Here is a 19,454-nt window from a genome sequence, read left to right on the forward strand (position 1 = left end):
ATCCACTCAGAACGTGGAGCACGATCTTTACCTACCTATTGCACGTTCAGTATTAGTTGAGGGCTCAATATTATACAATTCAAAAAATGCACAATCACTTGCCAATTGAAATCAAATCGATATCATCTTTTCCCGCTCTCCGCAATAAATTGAGGGCATATTTACTGAAAAGTGCCTTCTCTTCTGTAAACGACTTCTATTCTAGTAATAATATATAATTCTGAACATGCTGCATACTGGTTTAGTTTTGCTATGGACTTATTACGTATAACTTTGTTACTCATTGTGGTTTTCTTCTGTATATTGAAATTTTATTTGTATCTTTAATTCCTGTGAAATAATCATGAAAATAAGAAGCATATAAAGCAAAAATGACTCTAGTAGTGTGCAGAAAGGATAAGAATAATTGGCGCTGCATCCCAAGTATCTGAGGTGAACGTACATTGTGAATTTTATCATCACGTAAGCGACTATTGCATTCTTTTTATGTTTGTTTTTTCGTTTTTTCAAGCTTTTATCTACAAATTATACCAATTTTTTGACAATAAAGCATTTCTCTCTCTCTCTCTGAACAGAAGTTATTTGGAATTAAAAAACTATTGATAACCACAGCATTAGCGCGGCTCAGGTCTAAATTATAAATAATTTAGTTCATGTACATAAAATGAATAACAATGGCGGACAGTTATTATCAAAAGTGATCCATCCAATTTACAACTTTTTAACACTAGTTCTTTCCACTTTCTATAATTTTTAATTTTATATGATTGTGTAGTTATTACCAAATTTTCAATACTATAAGGCCCAATTTAAGAAGTGAAGCTAAACCTCAAACGTTGGTTTAAACTACTGATACCGTTTTCTTCTCGATTTATAGATAGCGTTTAATAACAAACTTCGGCTTAAACGTTACCACCGGTTAGAGAGTAATTTAAACTTCAGTTTAACATGACACGGAGGATCTGACTCTAACTATTCCATAATTTTTACGTTTTTAGAATATTATAAATGATTTTGGTGAAATGTTTGAAAATTTGCACTTTATATTTGATAAACTCGACTATGATGATGAAGAAATTATCAACATTGTCGATGCATCGAGAAGACAAAAAGTTATTCGTTCTAGAGCGAATCTCTAAATTGTCCAGCATTTTTCAAATTTGTTTGGGTCTATCGAAAACATGACCGATTCTGCTATTTTCATCATGAAATTCCCTTGCCAATTCCTCCCAATTTTTTTCCTTTTCCTCTAAATTTACCGTACCACTTTTTGGATTCGACTGTAATTATATTTCTTCACGAGCTTAACCATAGACATTGTACGATTTTTTTGTTCTTTGTTTAGATAACTTTTTTAAACAATTCAACTTTAAAACAAATGTAACAACCGGCAGATTATTGTCTGTTCAAATGTTACCTGTCAGATAGAGCAATCTTGTTTATTCTTGAATTAGATTAGAGTTTAAGCCATAGTTTAAACTTCAGTTAAATATCCAGTTTACCCAGGCTTGTAAAAATGGCCTCAATAGCCAATCATTTGAATTTTAACACTGTTTTTCTTAATTGCACCCTGTGTTAAACCAAGTTTAACGTTTTTAAATTATCATTAAATTAATCCCCCGAAATTTTTAATTTAACAATTTATAACCTATAATTCAGGTTGCTGAAAGAATTCAAATAATAGCAGCAGAAAAAGCTGCACAAGACATATATGAAGATGATCTTGATTTTCTGGAGATTGTAGATATGGAATTTCCCAGGAGAGTCAAGGGCGTCACCAGCTTATGACTAAGGGGGAGACAATTGGGCAATATTATGGAGGATAAAAAATATGAACGCCTGGTACAGTCGAAAGCATGAAGCGCTACACTTTGTAAGTCTTTGCCTCGATGACGATTATAATAAGAACGGTTCTAATATTAATATCAATGTATAAAACTTCACAAGCCCTCTACAGCACAATAATTAAATCAAACTTTTAAGCACAGTAATAATTATTTATTTTGACAAAAATAATATTTAAATAAAACATAACCTTCCGGTATTTTTTGCAAAGCTTTTAACCACTTTATCATTAAAATTATTTAGGTTTTTATTTATTATGGCTCTGTGTACACTCATCATGGCTAGACCATTAAGGCGATCTTTTGCCATAGTGCTTCTTAACCATGTTTTTAGTCTTAGGGAGGTGATAATTGAATCCAAGTATGGTATTACTAAAGACCTCTTCCAGTATTCTGACGGGCTTTCTGCTGGATGATTACTTCTATGACGTTTTTTCCCCGTAAAACGCGGCTTTGATGTAATGTCCTCCTCCAGTGGAATGCTGCAGAGAAAGGTCGGTGGAGGTACCGTCTCATACCTCGAATTGATGTGTGGTTCAACCGGAGTCACGGTGAGATCAACTATTATTTAACGCAGATGTTATCAGGACACGGATGTTACCGGAAGTATCTTCACCGCTTTAAGCACGATGATACCCCAGAGTGCCCGTCCTGCCCAGAGGTCAATGAAGATGCGGAGCATGTTTTCTATGTGTGTCCACGTTTCAACCAACAGCGCGATGAGTTAGAGAAGATTCTGAAAAAGAGAGTCAATAGTAGGAGCAATGTTGTCGTCAGAAGCTGCCTGGAACGCCACAAGCACTTTTGCTACAAAAGTGCTTACAGAGTTGCGATCCATTGAGAGGGAAAGATCGAAAGACAGAATCTAGAAGGAAGAAATAACATCTTAGCCACCAGAAGGAAGAGCGGCAACTAATTCCTCCTCCCGCGAAGAAATGCCTTACGGCGGTACCATGGGGTATCAGAGGATAGAAGAGAAAGGGGTTTAGGGTTTAGTGGGTAGGGGCGTTAGCGTCGAGTCACCACATATCCAGGCCAACTATGCCTAGAATCCGTAAAAAGGATTCCCCCCCCCAAGGAAAAAAAATAAACACACACACACACACACACACACACACACCATACCTACCTACATATTTTTACACTGTTTAATGGCTTTGCGTTTTTGCAAATCTGATATAGTCGTGATGAAAATGATGGCGATTTTAAAAACAGATGTCAAAATCTTAATGTTATTCTGAATATTTCAATACTTCCTACAATATACATTAAACCTTAATTTGTCATGCGATGCGGAATTTATTAATAGGTAAGGCCCTCCCTGTCCCCTCTTGGCGACGCCCTTTAGGAGAATGTATACTAGAATGGACCATTTTAGAGATATGCATAATTTTACCTTTTTTATAAGGTTGAGACTTTAAAAGCCAACAGTTATAAACATTTTGGAACCAATTGTGGTTTCATATCGATTTCACTTCTTCCAGTAGTCATAGATTAACTTTCTTATTAATTTTAATATACGTTGCATTCACTGTAATATCCTATGATCCTTGGTAGAGTTCAAATTGACGGCAAGGAAATGACTTGCGAATAATGAGATTTTATCGATTTTCCATTATTATGAGGTCTATTGTTATTTCATCCAAAGTTTCCAAATACTTTACGATGAGATAATAGGATATTGACTGAGATTCTTATCCCTACTACATTTAAATCAGTTTGTTTTTGAATTATAGTTTTCCAAGACATAAGAAACAGCTGTATTCTCGAAAAAACTTACTAGTGGATGATCTATACATAGATTTAGCATACAGAATTGTAACTTATTCCAAGAAAGTAACTAGATAATTCCATTGAACTGTACAGATCTCCACTATAACTTTTTTATGTTAAATTTGAATTCGTAACTTTATTCTATTAATTATCATCGATTGAAAGTTTGAAAAAAACTCTCCTATATCTCATAATTTTCACTTTTGTCGAAGAACTGTCATTGCCTTGTTCTTTGTCATAATTTTCTATAGAAATTATCCTTTATTTTATTTTATTTTGCCCTTTTTCAATAAATTTATCAAATAATCTACTCTTGGTCACAGGTTACTTAAATTATGATTGAAGGGTTTCCTAATGACTTATGACTTTGTATTGGATATATGTATATGTATGTAGGTTTTTAGTTTTTCCTTTTACGTTTAGAGCTACTTCTGTCATGGTATGTAGATACAAAATGTTTAAAAGGTGAAGTCTCCTATGCCGAGTTTTTTAAATTAATTAGATATTTTCCATCAGAATAAAAGAAACTCTTAAAATAGAAAAAAATTGCTTGTATAACCTTAAAATGTATGATATGAAGATAGGTGTTTGTACCAACTCATTTAATTTTGAAGAAAATTTCCCCAGATCGGTGACATAACTTGAATCACCGGTACCAGCGATTATTATTAAAATCGAATTTCAACAGCCTGTTATTTTGAATAGTGGCATAAGTAACACAGAAATAGGCCAGTTCGAGAGCAAGAATTAGAGTGTTTAAATGTTTGAAGTAAATTAAACAGACGCGTAGTACTTGATCAAACTTTATTTATATATATATTAAATAGATATTAATTACACAGTAATCTCTTTTAAATCATTTCCGCAAATACAATTTTAGTTATTACATTAAATCCATAACATTTTTGATAATTATTGTACATTTCGTTAAACATTATATATTTTGATTCCATAATTTTAGAACTTTATTTGTGGAATGTTCGTTTTCGTACACAGAAAAAAATATTTCGCCATTCTATCAAAAATCGATGTTGTTTTATATCTTTCTAATTCGTATCAAAATGTAGTTAAAAAGTGAAAGCAATTTGCAAAAATTAAAAAAAAAACATTTTTTTCCGTGTAAGTATAATACATAAAATATAGAGGGCAGTGACTTTTTTTACTGATAGGTACTTAATTATCAGTATATACCCAAATACACAGTAAGTATATCCCTCTCATTGTCAATTTTAATTCATAATTATATTGAATATTATATAGGTATATGTTAAGCGACATAATTTAATTTATATTTGTGCACAGACTCAAGAAAAAAATACTATGCCAAAATTACTTTTAACAAAAAAATTACTAGTTAATTTCAATAAAAAAAAATGTAAAAAAAACAATAAATTAAACACAAATGAAAATTATGAAATTTTTATATACTGAAAATATTACTTTCTATTCGTAGTCTTAACAACTAATCAATAATTCCTTTAGCAGTCTTGTAGTGAAAAACTTATTAACACATTCTACAGAGAACAATAAGTTCCCAAAAACTTTTATTAGTTAGAAAATATAAGTTGTAACATATTATTTAAAATTTGGTATTCATCCAAAATTAAGTAGTAACTCAAAACTACAAAAACCGAGCTAACTATAATTTATACTATTAATAATAAAGCTGCTATGTTCACTACATATCACAGGACAACATTATCAGTTGCTATACCTGAACTTACGTTGCCTCGTAGCCCGGATAGTTTAATATTAATCACCCCTAAAGTCTTTCACCGTCATCTTTAGAAGGCTCACCTTCTTTTTCTGAATCTCATGAACTGGTTTTCTCATTTTCAGCTCCTGTTCGCAAAGATTTCTTCAATTTATCCAACAGTCTGTTATGGAACTTATTTAAACTTGGTTCAGAGTTGTTCTTTGGGGGCGATGACCCCATACTCATATTTTTGACGGGACTGGGTAAACTACTTTCACTGGTTCTGGAACTGGCCCTAGAATACTGTCTGGATGACATGTTGCTGGGAACAGATCCACGGATTGGTGTTGAGACAAACTCAGATCCCGGAGAAGTAGAAAGACTCGGACCTTCAGATTTACACTCGGATACTTTTCTAGATCGGCACGAAGTTGGGTTAGAACATTCAGAAACTCGCCTAGAACGATTGGGTTTGTAAATATCCCATTCGTTTTTCACAACTGGCATCATAAAAGCCATATTTATTTATATTTCAATAACTTCACTTCGAAATTAGCACTGAAAATACTTTCAAATAATCAAATAACACTTTCCAACAACTAGAGAAATCTTGAATGAGGATTTACTCCACAAATACACTGTTTTATGTCATTGGGAACTTACTACAAACCCGCTGATTGGTTGAAGCGTAAAAGTGGGGGAATTCTGCCTTGTGACTTCCAATAACAAATACATGTGAGCTGTCACGTTCTCTACTGCAAAATCAAATCAATAGAATATACAGCTGCGCCGTAGCGTTTAGAACATTCTAGATTACCATTACGGAACTTTCAAGTTATTGCTATTTCCCGTACCAGATAGCGCAATACCGTTGTGGCTACTAATCGTTAGGTGATACAGAAATAAAAATAATCCAGATGTATATTCAATAATTGTCATCTTAAAGTGAGGAATACATTATAAACATTGTATTCTTAGAATATGAAATACTTATCTTTTATATATAAGTAATCTAAATTTTCTGTTTATCTATGTTTATATAAATCAAAAACTCTTCTTTTTAAGAGATTTTTGACAGCTGTCAAAAAATATTCAACTCATCCTATTGTGTGAATAATTTGCTGATGAGAATAACATTAAAATACATAAAATGGCCAAAGTAAATGAAGTAGCAAACTTATATAAACAGTTAAAATCAGAATGGAATACTGCCAACCCAAATTTGAGTAAATGTGAAAAGTTATTATCTACTTTGAAGGTAAAATACATATTCTCTCATAAATGTGATCTATAGTAATAATTTTTAAAATATTGTTTTTAGCTGGAACTTACTAACCTTATGTTTTTACCCACTACAACGGCTGCTGCATCAAAACAAGAACTTCTTCTTGCAAGAGATGTGTTAGAAATAGGAGTACAATGGAGTATAGCCGCTAAGGATATAACCTCCTTTGAAAGATACATGGCACAACTCAAATGTTATTATTTTGATTACAATAATCAACTTCCAGAATCTGCTTTCAAATATCAATTATTAGGATTAAATTTGTTATTCTTATTATCCCAAAACAGAGTAGCTGAATTTCATACAGAATTAGAACTATTGCCTGCAGATCATATTCAGAATGATGTTTATATAAGGCATCCTTTGTCTATTGAACAGTATCTAATGGAAGGAAGTTACAATAAAGTAAGTGAACATTTATAAAGTTCCCTAGTATTATAATAAAGTTATTTTAGATATTTCTTGCAAAAGGTAATGTTCCAGCAAAAAATTACAACTTCTTCATGGATATTTTGTTAGATACAATAAGAGAAGAGATTGCAGACTGTTTATCAGCAGCTTATGAAAAAATATCAGTCACAGATGTTGCCAGAATGTTGTACTTACCAAATGAAGAAGCGGCAAAAACATTTGCCAAGAAGGTTTGTATGAACATCTATATGCAATATTAGAAAGTATAAATATAAAATCTCTAAGCAAACTATTTTAAAGTAATAAGACGTAGTTAATCTCATAAGTCTGATTTTAATGTTAGCATAAAATTCATTTATTTTTTTTTATTTATTAGGGTTTGTGGTTCTTTTAAAATTGTAATTAAATACAGTTTGTGGCAAAACTTACCAAAGAAAAAAAAACATTTGAAGATAAATCTGGTTATTTGAGAAGCCACTTGATACAAAATGTTCTCATTTTTTTAATTTGTATCTGTGATTTTCCTTATTCTTTTTAGGCATTCCAAAACAAAACATGGAAATTGAACAATAATTTATTCCAGTTTATCCCAGAAGAAAAGACTCATGAGCCAATTCCATCGCAGGAACTAGCTAAACAAGCTATTGAATATGCAAAGGAGCTTGAAATGATTGTTTAAACATTTATTTATATCCTCACTAAAAATTAAGACATCCTGTGGTTTTTTTTACTAAAATAAAACAAGTTATCAAAGGATATCCTCAATTTGTGTTTCTGTAATTCTAAATAGTTTTGTGTCTTTCCTCCATTGCCAAATAATTCAAATTAATTTGTATCTGTATGATTCTATGACAATGTCCATAGTTATATTTTTGATAGAAAGTAATGTAATAACAAACTGTTTTTAATATATTGCGTGTGATAGGTACTGATATTTCATATTATGACTACCTGCAATAATACATAAAAAGCTTCCATATGCTACCTTCAGGGGCTGAGACAGTTAAAAACTCTTTTGGGAAACTATAACCAGAGAAGATCTGCTCAATGTGCCAACCTAAATAATAACAATTTATGAATACTAATAGGAGTCCTATTGGGGCACTATCGCGTCAACAAACATCTGAAGATGCTAGACTTAGCAGATAATGTGGCGTTCAGATTTTGTTGCACAGAGGATGAAACCTCTATCCACATTCTCTTGAAGTGTGAAACATATACTCTTACTTTGCGTACTATCCATATCTGTAATTTAACTCTCCTTATAGGTCATCAGAACTTCTAATTTACATGTAAATATTTTGTTTCGACTTGACTCTTTTCTATAGCAATATTTCCCTTAATTCATTCATTATTACAAATGGTTAGGGGAGTATATTTGTAGTATTATAGATTATATTATATATTATAATTTTTTATTATGCCCAACATCTATAGCCCTGATTAAGAGTTCTCAATTTCAGAAAAAATAATGCCTGGAAATAGATTATGAATAAAAGTAATTTAAATATTAAAAAAAAAGAGGTAAAAAGTATTAGAAATTGTTCAGTATTGTTTCCATCAATTCTTGAATAATTAGTAGAATATCATTGTGATCTGGATGGAAAGAGACCAAAATATTCAATTATTATAATATTTGAAACCTAAATTTGCGTTATATCTATATAAATAACAAGATAATGATGCTTTGTGTAGTAAAGTACCATGAGACGAACTATGGTACTGGGTTTTTGGTGTGGGTGAAATTTATTATAGAAAAGGTAAATTTTAGTAATTTGAACTAGAGAAATAAATTTATTGGATTCTTCAGTAACTAACAAAACAATCATAATCTTTCCATTTCTTTGAAAATGTTGTTACCCGCTTACTTTGGTCATCAAAACTTTGCCTCTTTGGTTTTCTCCATTTACTGTGGTGCAAATCTAACATTCCTCCAATAATTTCTTGTGCAAAATTAGTAGGAAACAATTTTTCATCTTCTATAACGTGAGCAAAACCTTCCTCCATACCAAAAGATACAGAAAAATAAGGTAAACCTTTGGGAACTGCTTTTTTAACATCTCTACCTTTTAAAGATATCAACTTTTTATTTTGGGCCCATTCTATTTCAGATTCATCTATAGCTTTTTTGAAATATATTGGAGCCATGTCTCCTTCTTCTTTGGGTAATGGTATGCATTCAATAACCATGTGAGGGAACCTGTGTAAATTCATAGCACATTCAAAAAATATTAAATCTTCATTTGTTTGCTGAAAGAGTTTTACCAGTGATTTCCGAACATTCAGGATATCTGACCATTCATTTTCATCCAGTTGGGTAGCACAGGGAGTATGTCTTATCGGTATTATTAAACAATGACCATCAGTTAATGGTTCAAAGGGAGGAAGAGCTAAGTACACATTATCTCCCATAGATACCATCAGATGTTTCAACATGAATTCAGATTGAAGACACTTATCACAGTTATCTAAACTCTTTGATATTTTTTGGTGGTCATTTATTGCTTTTGTTCTATTCTTTTCATCCAATTTAGAATCTGAATGCTTTTCTCTGATATTATCTGAAAATATGTCATCTAAATCATCATTATGTTTAATTTTACTGTATGCTTTCAAGAACTCTTGGTCTTGGTTACCTCCTGCATTATATTTTTCGTTTTCAAACATCTCTTTCAAAGAATATTTGTCATCGTCAGCAAAATATCTTATCCTCTGATTGTCTTTGTGAGTTTCAGTTCTTTTCTTCTTTTTAGATTTACTAGATTCTCCATATTCAGCTCGTAACTGGAGAGGTTTTGACATTCCTCTATGATCTGTTTGTGTTAGTATAACTTCTTCATCTACTAATGTTTCTTTTAAAGAATTTCTTGCTTTTTCTAATTTCTCTTTCAAATCTGCTATTTGTTTTGTGTTTCCCATGATTTCTGCCTTAACTAATTTGGCTGCGAGTGCATTCAAGTCTTTTTCAGTGTATTGCATATCTTCTACGGGTTTCTCTTGCTTTCCAAGATTATTCACGGTATTGCTTACTTTTGCGTCCACAAATTCTTTCTTTCTCCAGTTGGAAGAACTGCTCGATGGCCTATTACAAGAAATCTTTTCATTAATTGATAATAACAAAATAATAAACAATTAATTAGCTTAAGTATATAAAATGTAATTAGGTATTATAGAAATTGATATAAAAAATACCAGATATGTTAAAACAAAACAATTGAAATGAATTAATAACATAGACTGATGACATGACAAAGTTAACATTAAAATAATAGATTACAATAAAGCAAATGAAATTTCTGCTTTACCACAGCACCAGATAATGATGACCATGTAAATATGTTACTTTGCTAGTATTTATCTATAATTAATGGAAAAAATAAGCATACCTGCTTTGAGAATTATCAGTATCATATTTCTTTCTCCACTTTGACTCCCCACTATTAGGTAAATTAGATTTATAGTTTTTACTATAATCTTTATCTTCATTATCAGAATCACAAGGTTTTTTGAATTTCGGTAAACCATCTCCTCCTTGTTTCCAATATGGATTGAGTTCTCTATCACAAGTTCTAGGATCATACTGTTGTTTTTCTCTTTCTATTCTTTTCTGTTCTTCCCGTTCTCTCTTGCGATCTGAATTTGAGGTAGTGTAAAATTTAGTTTGTATGTTCATCCATTCTTCTCTTTGAGGATTTGATTCTTGCTCATTTTCTGTTTTAGTATTATGAAATTTTGCTGTTTCTTTGCTACTTTTACTTTCATCACTATCAGAGGTGTATTTAGACTTTTGCTTGTATTTTTCGTCCGAACTATAAGAATCTGTATTAGAAGAACTATAATGTCTTTTCTTTTTACTAGATTTTATTTTTGCTTTCTTCGACTTAGTAAAAATTTGTTTTTCTACCCATTCTTCTTCAGAACTGGAATATTTCTTATGCTTTTTAGATTTCTTTGATTTTCCCTAAAATTAAATTGAAATAGATTAAAAATACATATTTGGTTATGGAAAAAACTCACCATTTCGCAATACCTTTTAATGAATTAATTAAAATGAATACAATAGCTCCTTTTACCTACCAGTGTATTATAAATAAACAGAGATCTTCTTTTTCAAAACTATTTTCTTAACCTTTACCTACAAGTACTTAATCGGTTTTGAGGTTTACGCTTAAATGTAAAGGTTTAAAATAGAAGAATTAAAGAAACGTCATCATTTCGTTATGGCTGCCGAAAGTGACAGTTCTCAAGTTACCGAAAATATTAACAATCTCTCATTAGAAAATGGAAATAATGCAACAATTAACAAGACTAGTAATATTATAGACACTGTAGAATACGGACTCCCACTTAAAGAAGTCTATAAACTAGCTTTCAACTTTTATAAAGGTAAATATCAACATAGTGTCACCACGTATCACTAAATCTATTTTTTTATCAGAAAAAGAAGGCAAAGCTGTACATTTTAGTTATGAAGATAAATTACAGTTAGTAGCATTTTCACAACAAGTATTACATGGACCTTTCGCAGATATCTCTCATAAGTTACAACCTTTAGGAACATTAGATGTAGTAGGCAAAGATAGGCGAATAGCATGGCAAAAATTAGGACAATTATCAGCAGAACAAGCAAGGGCTGGGTTTGTGGAATTATTAAGTAGAAAGTGTCCATTATTTTCAACGTACATAGAGGCACATAGAAGAGAAAAGAAAGAACAAGATAGAAGAGCGTAAGTTAAAAGTGTTTGTATTACTGAGAGGACGAGTTGTTATGTTATTCATTGAAAATACTACTTCATAATATGCCTACAATTTCAGACAAGAGCAGTTAGAAAAGAAAAAAATTGAGGAGGAAGAAAGGCTGAAAAAATTAGAAGAAGAAAAAGTATTACAAGAAGAGATGTGGAAACAAGAGGCAATTAAAAGACAAATTCAACTAGCTTTAAATCAACAAACATATGAACAGTTTAGAAAATATGCTGAACAACAATATCCTGGTAAATTTATCGTCTTCATATATTTTTTTTGCAAAAGCTCATGTGACCATTTGTAGGTGATCCTGAAAAACAAGGATCTTTAATCAAACAGTTACAAGAACAGCATTATATCCAGTATATGCAACAGTTACAAGCAACTCAGAGGGAAAAAGAAATAAAAAATGATAATCAATTAGAAAAACATGAATCAATTGAACAAGTAACTTTCATTTTCAATAAAATAAATATCCTTGGTAATGATTTTCTCTATATTTTTAGAATGAGGAGAAATCTGAAACAAATTATCCAGAGAAAGATCCTTCAGAAGAAATGGGTATTGTAACAGCAAGCATGTGGACTAGAAGTGAAATTGAATCATTCAAACAGAGTGTAGCTCAAGGGGAAGGAGATGGAGTGGTAAGAGTGGGTCATGGGGAAACAGTAACTGTTAGAGTACCAACTCATCCACAAGGCACAAGATTGTTTTGGGAATTCGCTACAGATCATTATGATATAGGTATTTATAAATTTAGGTACTACTCGGTTGTGTGTAGTCTGTGGTTTTCCCTGGCAGTTTGATTTATGTACGGGATCTGGTAGAAAATTATCATAAATCATTTTCTCACAAAAGATGGACATTCAATACGACTTTTCAAAAACTATGATCAGGTTAACCTAATCATGATTTGAATCTTCTGAAACTAACCCGGATCATGTTCATTGTGAACTAAATAATCCTGTCATAGTTATGTGATATGATACTTTCTAACCTAGTAGACCAGTGGGTAAATGCAATCAGCTGAAGGATAGTTTCTTTTTTGAACTAAAAAATTATTTATTCCCCTTAAAAGGTTATCAACTATCAATTCTTATGAGCAGCATAATTGATAGGCTACTGAGGTTTACAGTTTTAATACTTTTCAGCATTTCAACATAAAAATAGCGAATTGGTATTAAATCTTAGTGAAAAATCCGAGTGAGTGAATACATCATTTATAACTGCCCAATAACTATTATTAAACATCTAGAATCTATTGTACAACTAAATAAATATGGAAGAATTAATGCACAAAAAAGTAATAAAAGCCAAACGTCTTTGAGGAGTTTGTTTTATATTTGAAATTTTCATCAAAAATTGAACTTGACACAATAAGCTAATAGATGATCTACCTGACATTAGATCATAGTTTCCAAAAAGCCATAATAATACTGAGACCACTTAAAAACTAAACAACTTCTAATTTGAAGGAATTGAAGAAAAAATATTTCAGCACAGCATAATTACTATAGTAAATAATCAGGTGAAACAAAATATTGCCAAGAAAAAATTCAATTTTAAATTTGTGTACAGAACTAAAGTTCTTAGTTCATAAGTCAAAATTAAAATTTGCTTAATTGGCTCTTGTGCATAAAATTCTGAATAGTCATTAATACAAAGTGGATGTATCTGCCTTATAACATGATCATTAACTGGATTTATTTCAAAGATTGGGTAATTAATAATTCTGTGACTAGCTACTATTTATTCTTATTGCATCTGTCATCTTTGAGTAGTTCGTACATTTGCTACGTACATAAAAATCTATGGCGCATAGAGTGTATGATATCAATTAATTACTTTTGATTTGTTAACATAATGAAAGTTCACTCTTGATAATCAACCATAAATAGGCAGGACCAAATTAAGTGACTGTAATGCAAGATAGGGATATCCTGTGAAAAGCTTAATAAAAAGTCTCCCTTTAGATAAAGACATTAGTGCATTAGAGGAGAAAGTAAGAACGATAATGAATTATTGATCTGAAAGATCAATTTATTACATAGACAAAAATACTTTTAAATTGTATAATTTATGTTATCTAAGTACATTTCTCAAGTGAGAAGCAACAATTGGAAAATGTAAATCAATTTTAATATATCTGCAATCTTGATATTAGACTTCATACATATATTACCCTCACTATTTGCAAATAAAACATTTTAGGTGAACGTCCGAAATAGCATACTGGACACAGTTAAAATAGTTTGACAAGTGTAAAATTATAAGGAGGATTTTCAATTACTCTAAATTTCGTATTGTTATAAACATGTATTTCCAAATAAATAAACATGGTACACCCAACGCAGGTCATTAATCAGGATTTTTACAATAATGCTTTGTAATCATTTGCTATTTTTGACTTGACACAAAGTGTATTAGGAAATTAAACTTAAAAACATTTAAAGTCCTATCAAAAAGAGATTTTTTTATCTAATAATTCACAACTGTTTTGAATTTATAACGAGGGTGTTTAGTTGCAAGTGAAAAAATTGACTTCAAAATAATTAATTCTTATTTTAAATTCTATATTTTTTTGTTAGGTTTTGGAGTATATTTTGAATTTGGCACTCCTACATCTGAGGAAGTGTCAGTTCATGTATCAGAAAGTGATGATGATGATGCAGACGATTTAGACGATGACGAAACTTATGATGAAGAAACCATAAGAACGAATGATCTGGAATCAGGTTCTGTAACAGTTAGTGGAGTATCAAAACCACTACTACATGAAATAGTACCTGTCTACCGACGGGATTGTCAAAATGAAGTATATGCCGGCTCTCATCCTTATCCTGGAAAAGGAGTATATTTGCTAAAATTTGATAACTCTTATTCTCTATGGAGATCTAAAACACTCTACTATAGAGTTTATTATACCCAATAATTTTTATTGATATCAGCTTTGACATTTGCTGTATAAAGATAATGGGCATGTTTTCCCTTTTGAGCTTTAAGTTTTTATGGTAATATATTAATCTGTATTTATTGTTATAGGTGTTTTTTTTTATTTATGTACCCATATCTCAGTTGTTTCTACATTGTATTTGAAGATTCCTCTACAATAGTCATGTGTAATAGGAAAAAAATTGAAGTGCCATAAACCACAAAATATTTCAATTTATTTTTATTTGTAATTATACATGAAAAGGATATTTCATTAAATATTTCAATAACTTTGCACACTAAATATAAAAGTTTTAACGGACATGTACGCTCTAAAAAACATCAAAAAATTTATCAAAAAGTAGTTACATCTAAAATAATATACATGTAAATTTGTTCATTAATCTGGATATTTCAGTCTTCAACCATTATATTTTTTCTCATAATTATTTGAAACCATCATTTAGAAAAAAATTTTTTCACATTTTATCTTTTGTAACAAATCGTTATAAAAATTATTATTAAAAATAAGGATACCTCTTTAAGTATACTTTTTGTAAATTGATTAAGGGATATACAAACCATTGGAAATTTGGAAATAGAGAAAAGTAGAAGATGAAAGTATAGTAGTGAAACTTATGAAAAAAATCAGTTAAAAACAAATTAATGAACAACAAAAACCAAATTTTAGTGCTAGGTTCGTTTTAACAATGACTTCATAACAAAAAATAAGTCTTCAAAACTACCATTTACTCATATGGTGACGATATTTATGATCCTTATATCTTTATACACATTATAGGTTGAAATAACAATCAGTAGATCCAAATCTTTCATACATAATTGGGAAACTAGAAGCAGAAAATGAAATGGTCTGACAAACTCTATAAGGATAGCGCAAACAAGTTGGAGATTTGTTATAATGAAGATGAGGGTATAGAAGTATCGAGAGTTATAAAAAAATCAGTTAAAAACAAATTGTTGAACATCAAAACCAAATTTTATTGCTAGGGTCGTTATAACAATGACTTAATAGAATTAACTTAGTCTCCAAAATTAATTTACAAAACTACAATTTATTCATATGGTGACATGATATTTACAATACTGATATCTTGTAATCATAAAACAAAGGCAGAGTGGAAATGAAAATTTAATTACATCATAAGTTAAGCTAACAATCTGTAAACTTATATCTCTCATACATATTTGGGAAACTAAAAAAGTATAAGAAATGATCTGATTAAATCTGTATATGGATAATGCAAGAAGAACCATAGAGAAAGTAAATATATGATATAATGGAGGTGATTATGTATTGGACAAAAATACATGTTAGGTAGATTAAAGTTGAAGATGGGGATATAGAAGTAGCAAGTTAAACAAATAGTTGGAACATTTTATACCAAATTTTATGTGAGAGTTGTTTATACAGAGTTCTAAATTCTTTCAGGAAATTCCTAATCTTAGCTTGATGCAACAAATTGATATATTTATAAAAAAAAATATTTTTATATGTAAACAAAGGTTATAACCAGCTTTCTTAATTGTATATAAATTCAATGAAAGATACTATATTTCCAGTAAATTCCAGTAACAACACAATATCAAACTGGAATTTACCTACCCAATTTACTTTTCATGTATTTAGGTGAAATTAGTATTTGAAATTAAATTGAAATCACCACGATTGACTTCACTTGAAAAAAAAACTATAATTCAAATAAATTATAGAATCTTTGTATTTTTTAAGGAAAAACCAAAGTGTGTGAAGTAGTAAGTATTACTGATCTGAAAGTGCAATGAGAATACCTACTTTGAGCATGTATTAATGGATTGTATGGCTGATTCTTGATAGTAAGGGTGACTACTGCACAACAAAATTTAGACAATTTTAGATTAAATGAATATGAATTTCCAATTTTTTAACTTTAGTTAATAAAGACCTGGGTACAGGAATTAAATTTCCTCTACAGAATTAGTCTGCTATTAAATGAATAAAACTGAAGCCAAAGTATGTGAATAAATTTGCATATCAATGAAAAGTTATTAATAGGACAATCATTGTTTTTGTCAATACATTTTTGACAATACATACATTATTTGAATCAAGATTATAGAATGAGTGTAATTGTCAAAACTAATATAAAAAGAAGATAAATTTTCGACTGATAGTATCAATTTAGAACTAAAAAACTATCTCATCCTTAGTTTTCACGTGGTAAATTTAAATCCAGTTCCACTAATGTAGTATACTACATACACAATTAAAAACAATTATTATAAAATGTATATAAAACTTATTGAACAATATGTTTTTTACAAAACAGTAGTATACATTATTTATTAATTTTTTAATAAAAGCAAACGTTTTAGGTACCTTAAAATACCTAAATCATTATATTAAAACTTACTATAATAAATATCAGGCCAATTAAAAAAATGCTTTTTTTATGATGCTATGAATTATAGATTATCTAAGTTTTTTAATGCTTTTAGTTTTTTTGTGATTATTATGCCATATTCTTGAGAAGGTCCTTTTGATGGACTCAAAACTAACCTTCGTCTCAGTCTTGGATTAATCTCAGATCTTTGTGCAACTGGCTCTGGTGTTTTATCTCTTGAAGGACCCAAAAGTTTTGTCCTACTATATTCAACTGGAGACCAAGTTATAGGTTTCTTTCTAGGACCTCTTTGGATTATAACCATTTCATCAGGATTTGAAGATTTGGGAGTATCACAAATATGTTCGTTAATTTCTGCTAAAGCTAAGCGGAGAGAACGTCGGGGTTCATTTTCTTCTATTAAAGCTTCTTCATCCTCCATAGTGGATCGGGCGAAAAACCGTTACAACCCTTCACTAACGGCTTTAACTGTCAAATTTTTGTTTTAAACTAGTTGATGATGTTCAATTTCATATTATTAGAGATTATTGAGTGATACAACGGTAGACATAAATACTTCTAAAAGCACAATATATACTATAACTTTTTGATAATAATATATGCCTTATCTTAGCGCCAAATCGCACCTACTATTAACCAAACTCTCGCGGTAAAAGGAACATATAACCTCTCCTACCGACTGCTTCTCACAACTATTTTCAGATAATCGTTGATACTGTGTTGTCACTTCCAACTCAATAATTTTCTTTAGTATCACAATAACGAACTCTTCAAATTATTAAATTAGCATTATCGCGTGAAATTTATTCATTACATTAATTGTAACAAGAAATATAATTGATAACTCATAATTATCAAAAGGTTAAAGCTTTTGAAAAAAATTTTCTTCAGTATCTAAATTAAAAATAATTCTTTTCTTCATACTTTGTTATTAAGTATGTCAACTTGGCTTAAATTATCATTAAATATATCTTAATTTCAAAAGAATTTTTTATATTTGTATTAGAATGGAAATTGTGAAAGTTTATAAAATAACAGCCAATTATGTAGATTTGGCAACTTTAAGATATATTTGTAAACGTTAACAGCTGATTCAACAGGTGTTTACTGTTTATATTTTCGTCTCTTTAAATTTTCTTGTAAAATGTGTTGACTATCTTTTGAAATATCAAAAAATAATGCAAAACGAAGTATTTTTAACACAACTAAAATATTTTTCATAAATATTCTAAAGAGGAAACATATGGGCCGCTTTGTTAAAAAAATATTCAAAATTATTTTTCACAAAACAATAATAAGACCATTAATTGTAATCTCCAACAAATTGAAAGAAGATGTATTCCAATTAATCTATGGAACACCAACAACTGTTGAGGTGGATGGGTCAATGCACGGAGGATATCTACCTTTTGAGGGTCAATGGTAGAAAATGGATTAACGAAACAAGAAATTAATGAAGACAAAGGGTAAATCAATAATTATTAGATAAAATAAAGGTGATTTAAATGAGTTAGGAGTGAGACTGAAGAAGTACAGCAAGAAATCGATATAAGTTCATATTTATATTCTCTTATGTTCAACAGTACTTAAATGTATCTTATTTTGTTCACAACATAGTTATGGCAAAACGTAATTTTTCCAAATTTTTTCGAAATTCGGTAATTTTATCAAAAAAAAAATACCTAATATAGGTATACATAAAAATCATAGTTTCCTCGCTAGCAAATATTGAACATTCATGAAATTTAATATTCCTAGGAGATTCATTTAATAACTTTAAAGTTCAAAATGGATAAAAGAACTTAAAATTAACATTTCTTTCTGAGGCAACACTACATTTAAAGATCGAAATTCCAACGCATGTCTCTGGTAGAAGAAATGCTAGGGAGCAGTGGTTACGTCACTTTGGCAACGGTGCCGTATTTATTTTTGGATCTGTGATCTAGGTAATTGATAAATCATTCCTTACATTTTTGTGGCAATAAACTTGTATACTTCTTAAAATTTTATATATCAAAATATATGTTACTTAATTAGCTGGAATTAATTGTTTTACATCAAATTTTTTTGTTAATGATTTTAAATATTAAAAACAGATTAGGCGACTGAAACGATGAATAAATTAAAAATGAATTTTCGAATATTTTCTATATTTTTTTGCTTCTTTTCATAATCTTTTACTATTTTCATAGACAAAAGTTCTCTAGTTAAATAAATCTAAAAAGTTATAATTTTATTATTATTATAAAATTAGCACCAAATTTTTAATGCTCCTGATAATAGTGTTTCTAGAGATATTGCCTTGGAGATATACTGGTAATTTATGTGCTTACTATTTTTTTCTTCATCAGACCTCTTCTCAT

General features: G+C 30.0%; 4 protein-coding genes across 4 annotated transcripts; 2 read left to right on the forward strand and 2 right to left on the reverse strand.

Moving 5' to 3' along the window:
- Positions 1-4,388: 4,388 nt before the first annotated feature.
- LOC130891090 (uncharacterized) lies at positions 4,389-6,090 on the reverse strand. Its single transcript, XM_057795629.1, has one exon. It carries the CDS (start codon positions 5,830-5,832, stop codon positions 5,431-5,433), a length of 402 nt encoding a protein of 133 aa, XP_057651612.1. The 5' UTR covers positions 5,833-6,090; the 3' UTR covers positions 4,389-5,430.
- Positions 6,091-6,369: 279 nt separating this feature from the next.
- On the forward strand, positions 6,370-7,765 carry LOC130891089 (26S proteasome non-ATPase regulatory subunit 8). The gene is made up of 4 exons (XM_057795628.1): positions 6,370-6,571; positions 6,635-7,003; positions 7,054-7,239; positions 7,548-7,765. Exons 1-4 carry the CDS (start codon positions 6,464-6,466, stop codon positions 7,686-7,688), a joined length of 804 nt encoding a protein of 267 aa, XP_057651611.1. The 5' UTR covers positions 6,370-6,463; the 3' UTR covers positions 7,689-7,765.
- A 1,018-nt stretch (positions 7,766-8,783) lies between these two features.
- On the reverse strand, positions 8,784-11,154 carry LOC130891087 (CWF19-like protein 2 homolog). The gene is made up of 3 exons (XM_057795626.1): positions 11,027-11,154; positions 10,396-10,970; positions 8,784-10,091 (listed from the first exon to the last, which is right to left on the reverse strand). The coding sequence occupies exons 1-3, from the start codon at positions 11,027-11,029 to the stop codon at positions 8,816-8,818; spliced, it is 1,854 nt and encodes a 617-aa protein (XP_057651609.1). The 5' UTR covers positions 11,030-11,154; the 3' UTR covers positions 8,784-8,815.
- A 60-nt stretch (positions 11,155-11,214) lies between these two features.
- On the forward strand, positions 11,215-14,794 carry LOC130891088 (Golgi resident protein GCP60). The gene is made up of 6 exons (XM_057795627.1): positions 11,215-11,395; positions 11,448-11,736; positions 11,825-12,003; positions 12,060-12,202; positions 12,262-12,499; positions 14,344-14,794. Exons 1-6 carry the CDS (start codon positions 11,230-11,232, stop codon positions 14,685-14,687), a joined length of 1,359 nt encoding a protein of 452 aa, XP_057651610.1. The 5' UTR covers positions 11,215-11,229; the 3' UTR covers positions 14,688-14,794.
- The last annotated feature ends 4,660 nt before the right edge of the window (positions 14,795-19,454 follow it).

The sequence above is a fragment of the Diorhabda carinulata genome, chromosome 3 (assembly GCF_026250575.1).
Source record: "Diorhabda carinulata isolate Delta chromosome 3, icDioCari1.1, whole genome shotgun sequence".
Lineage (NCBI taxonomy): Eukaryota > Metazoa > Arthropoda > Insecta > Coleoptera > Chrysomelidae > Diorhabda > Diorhabda carinulata.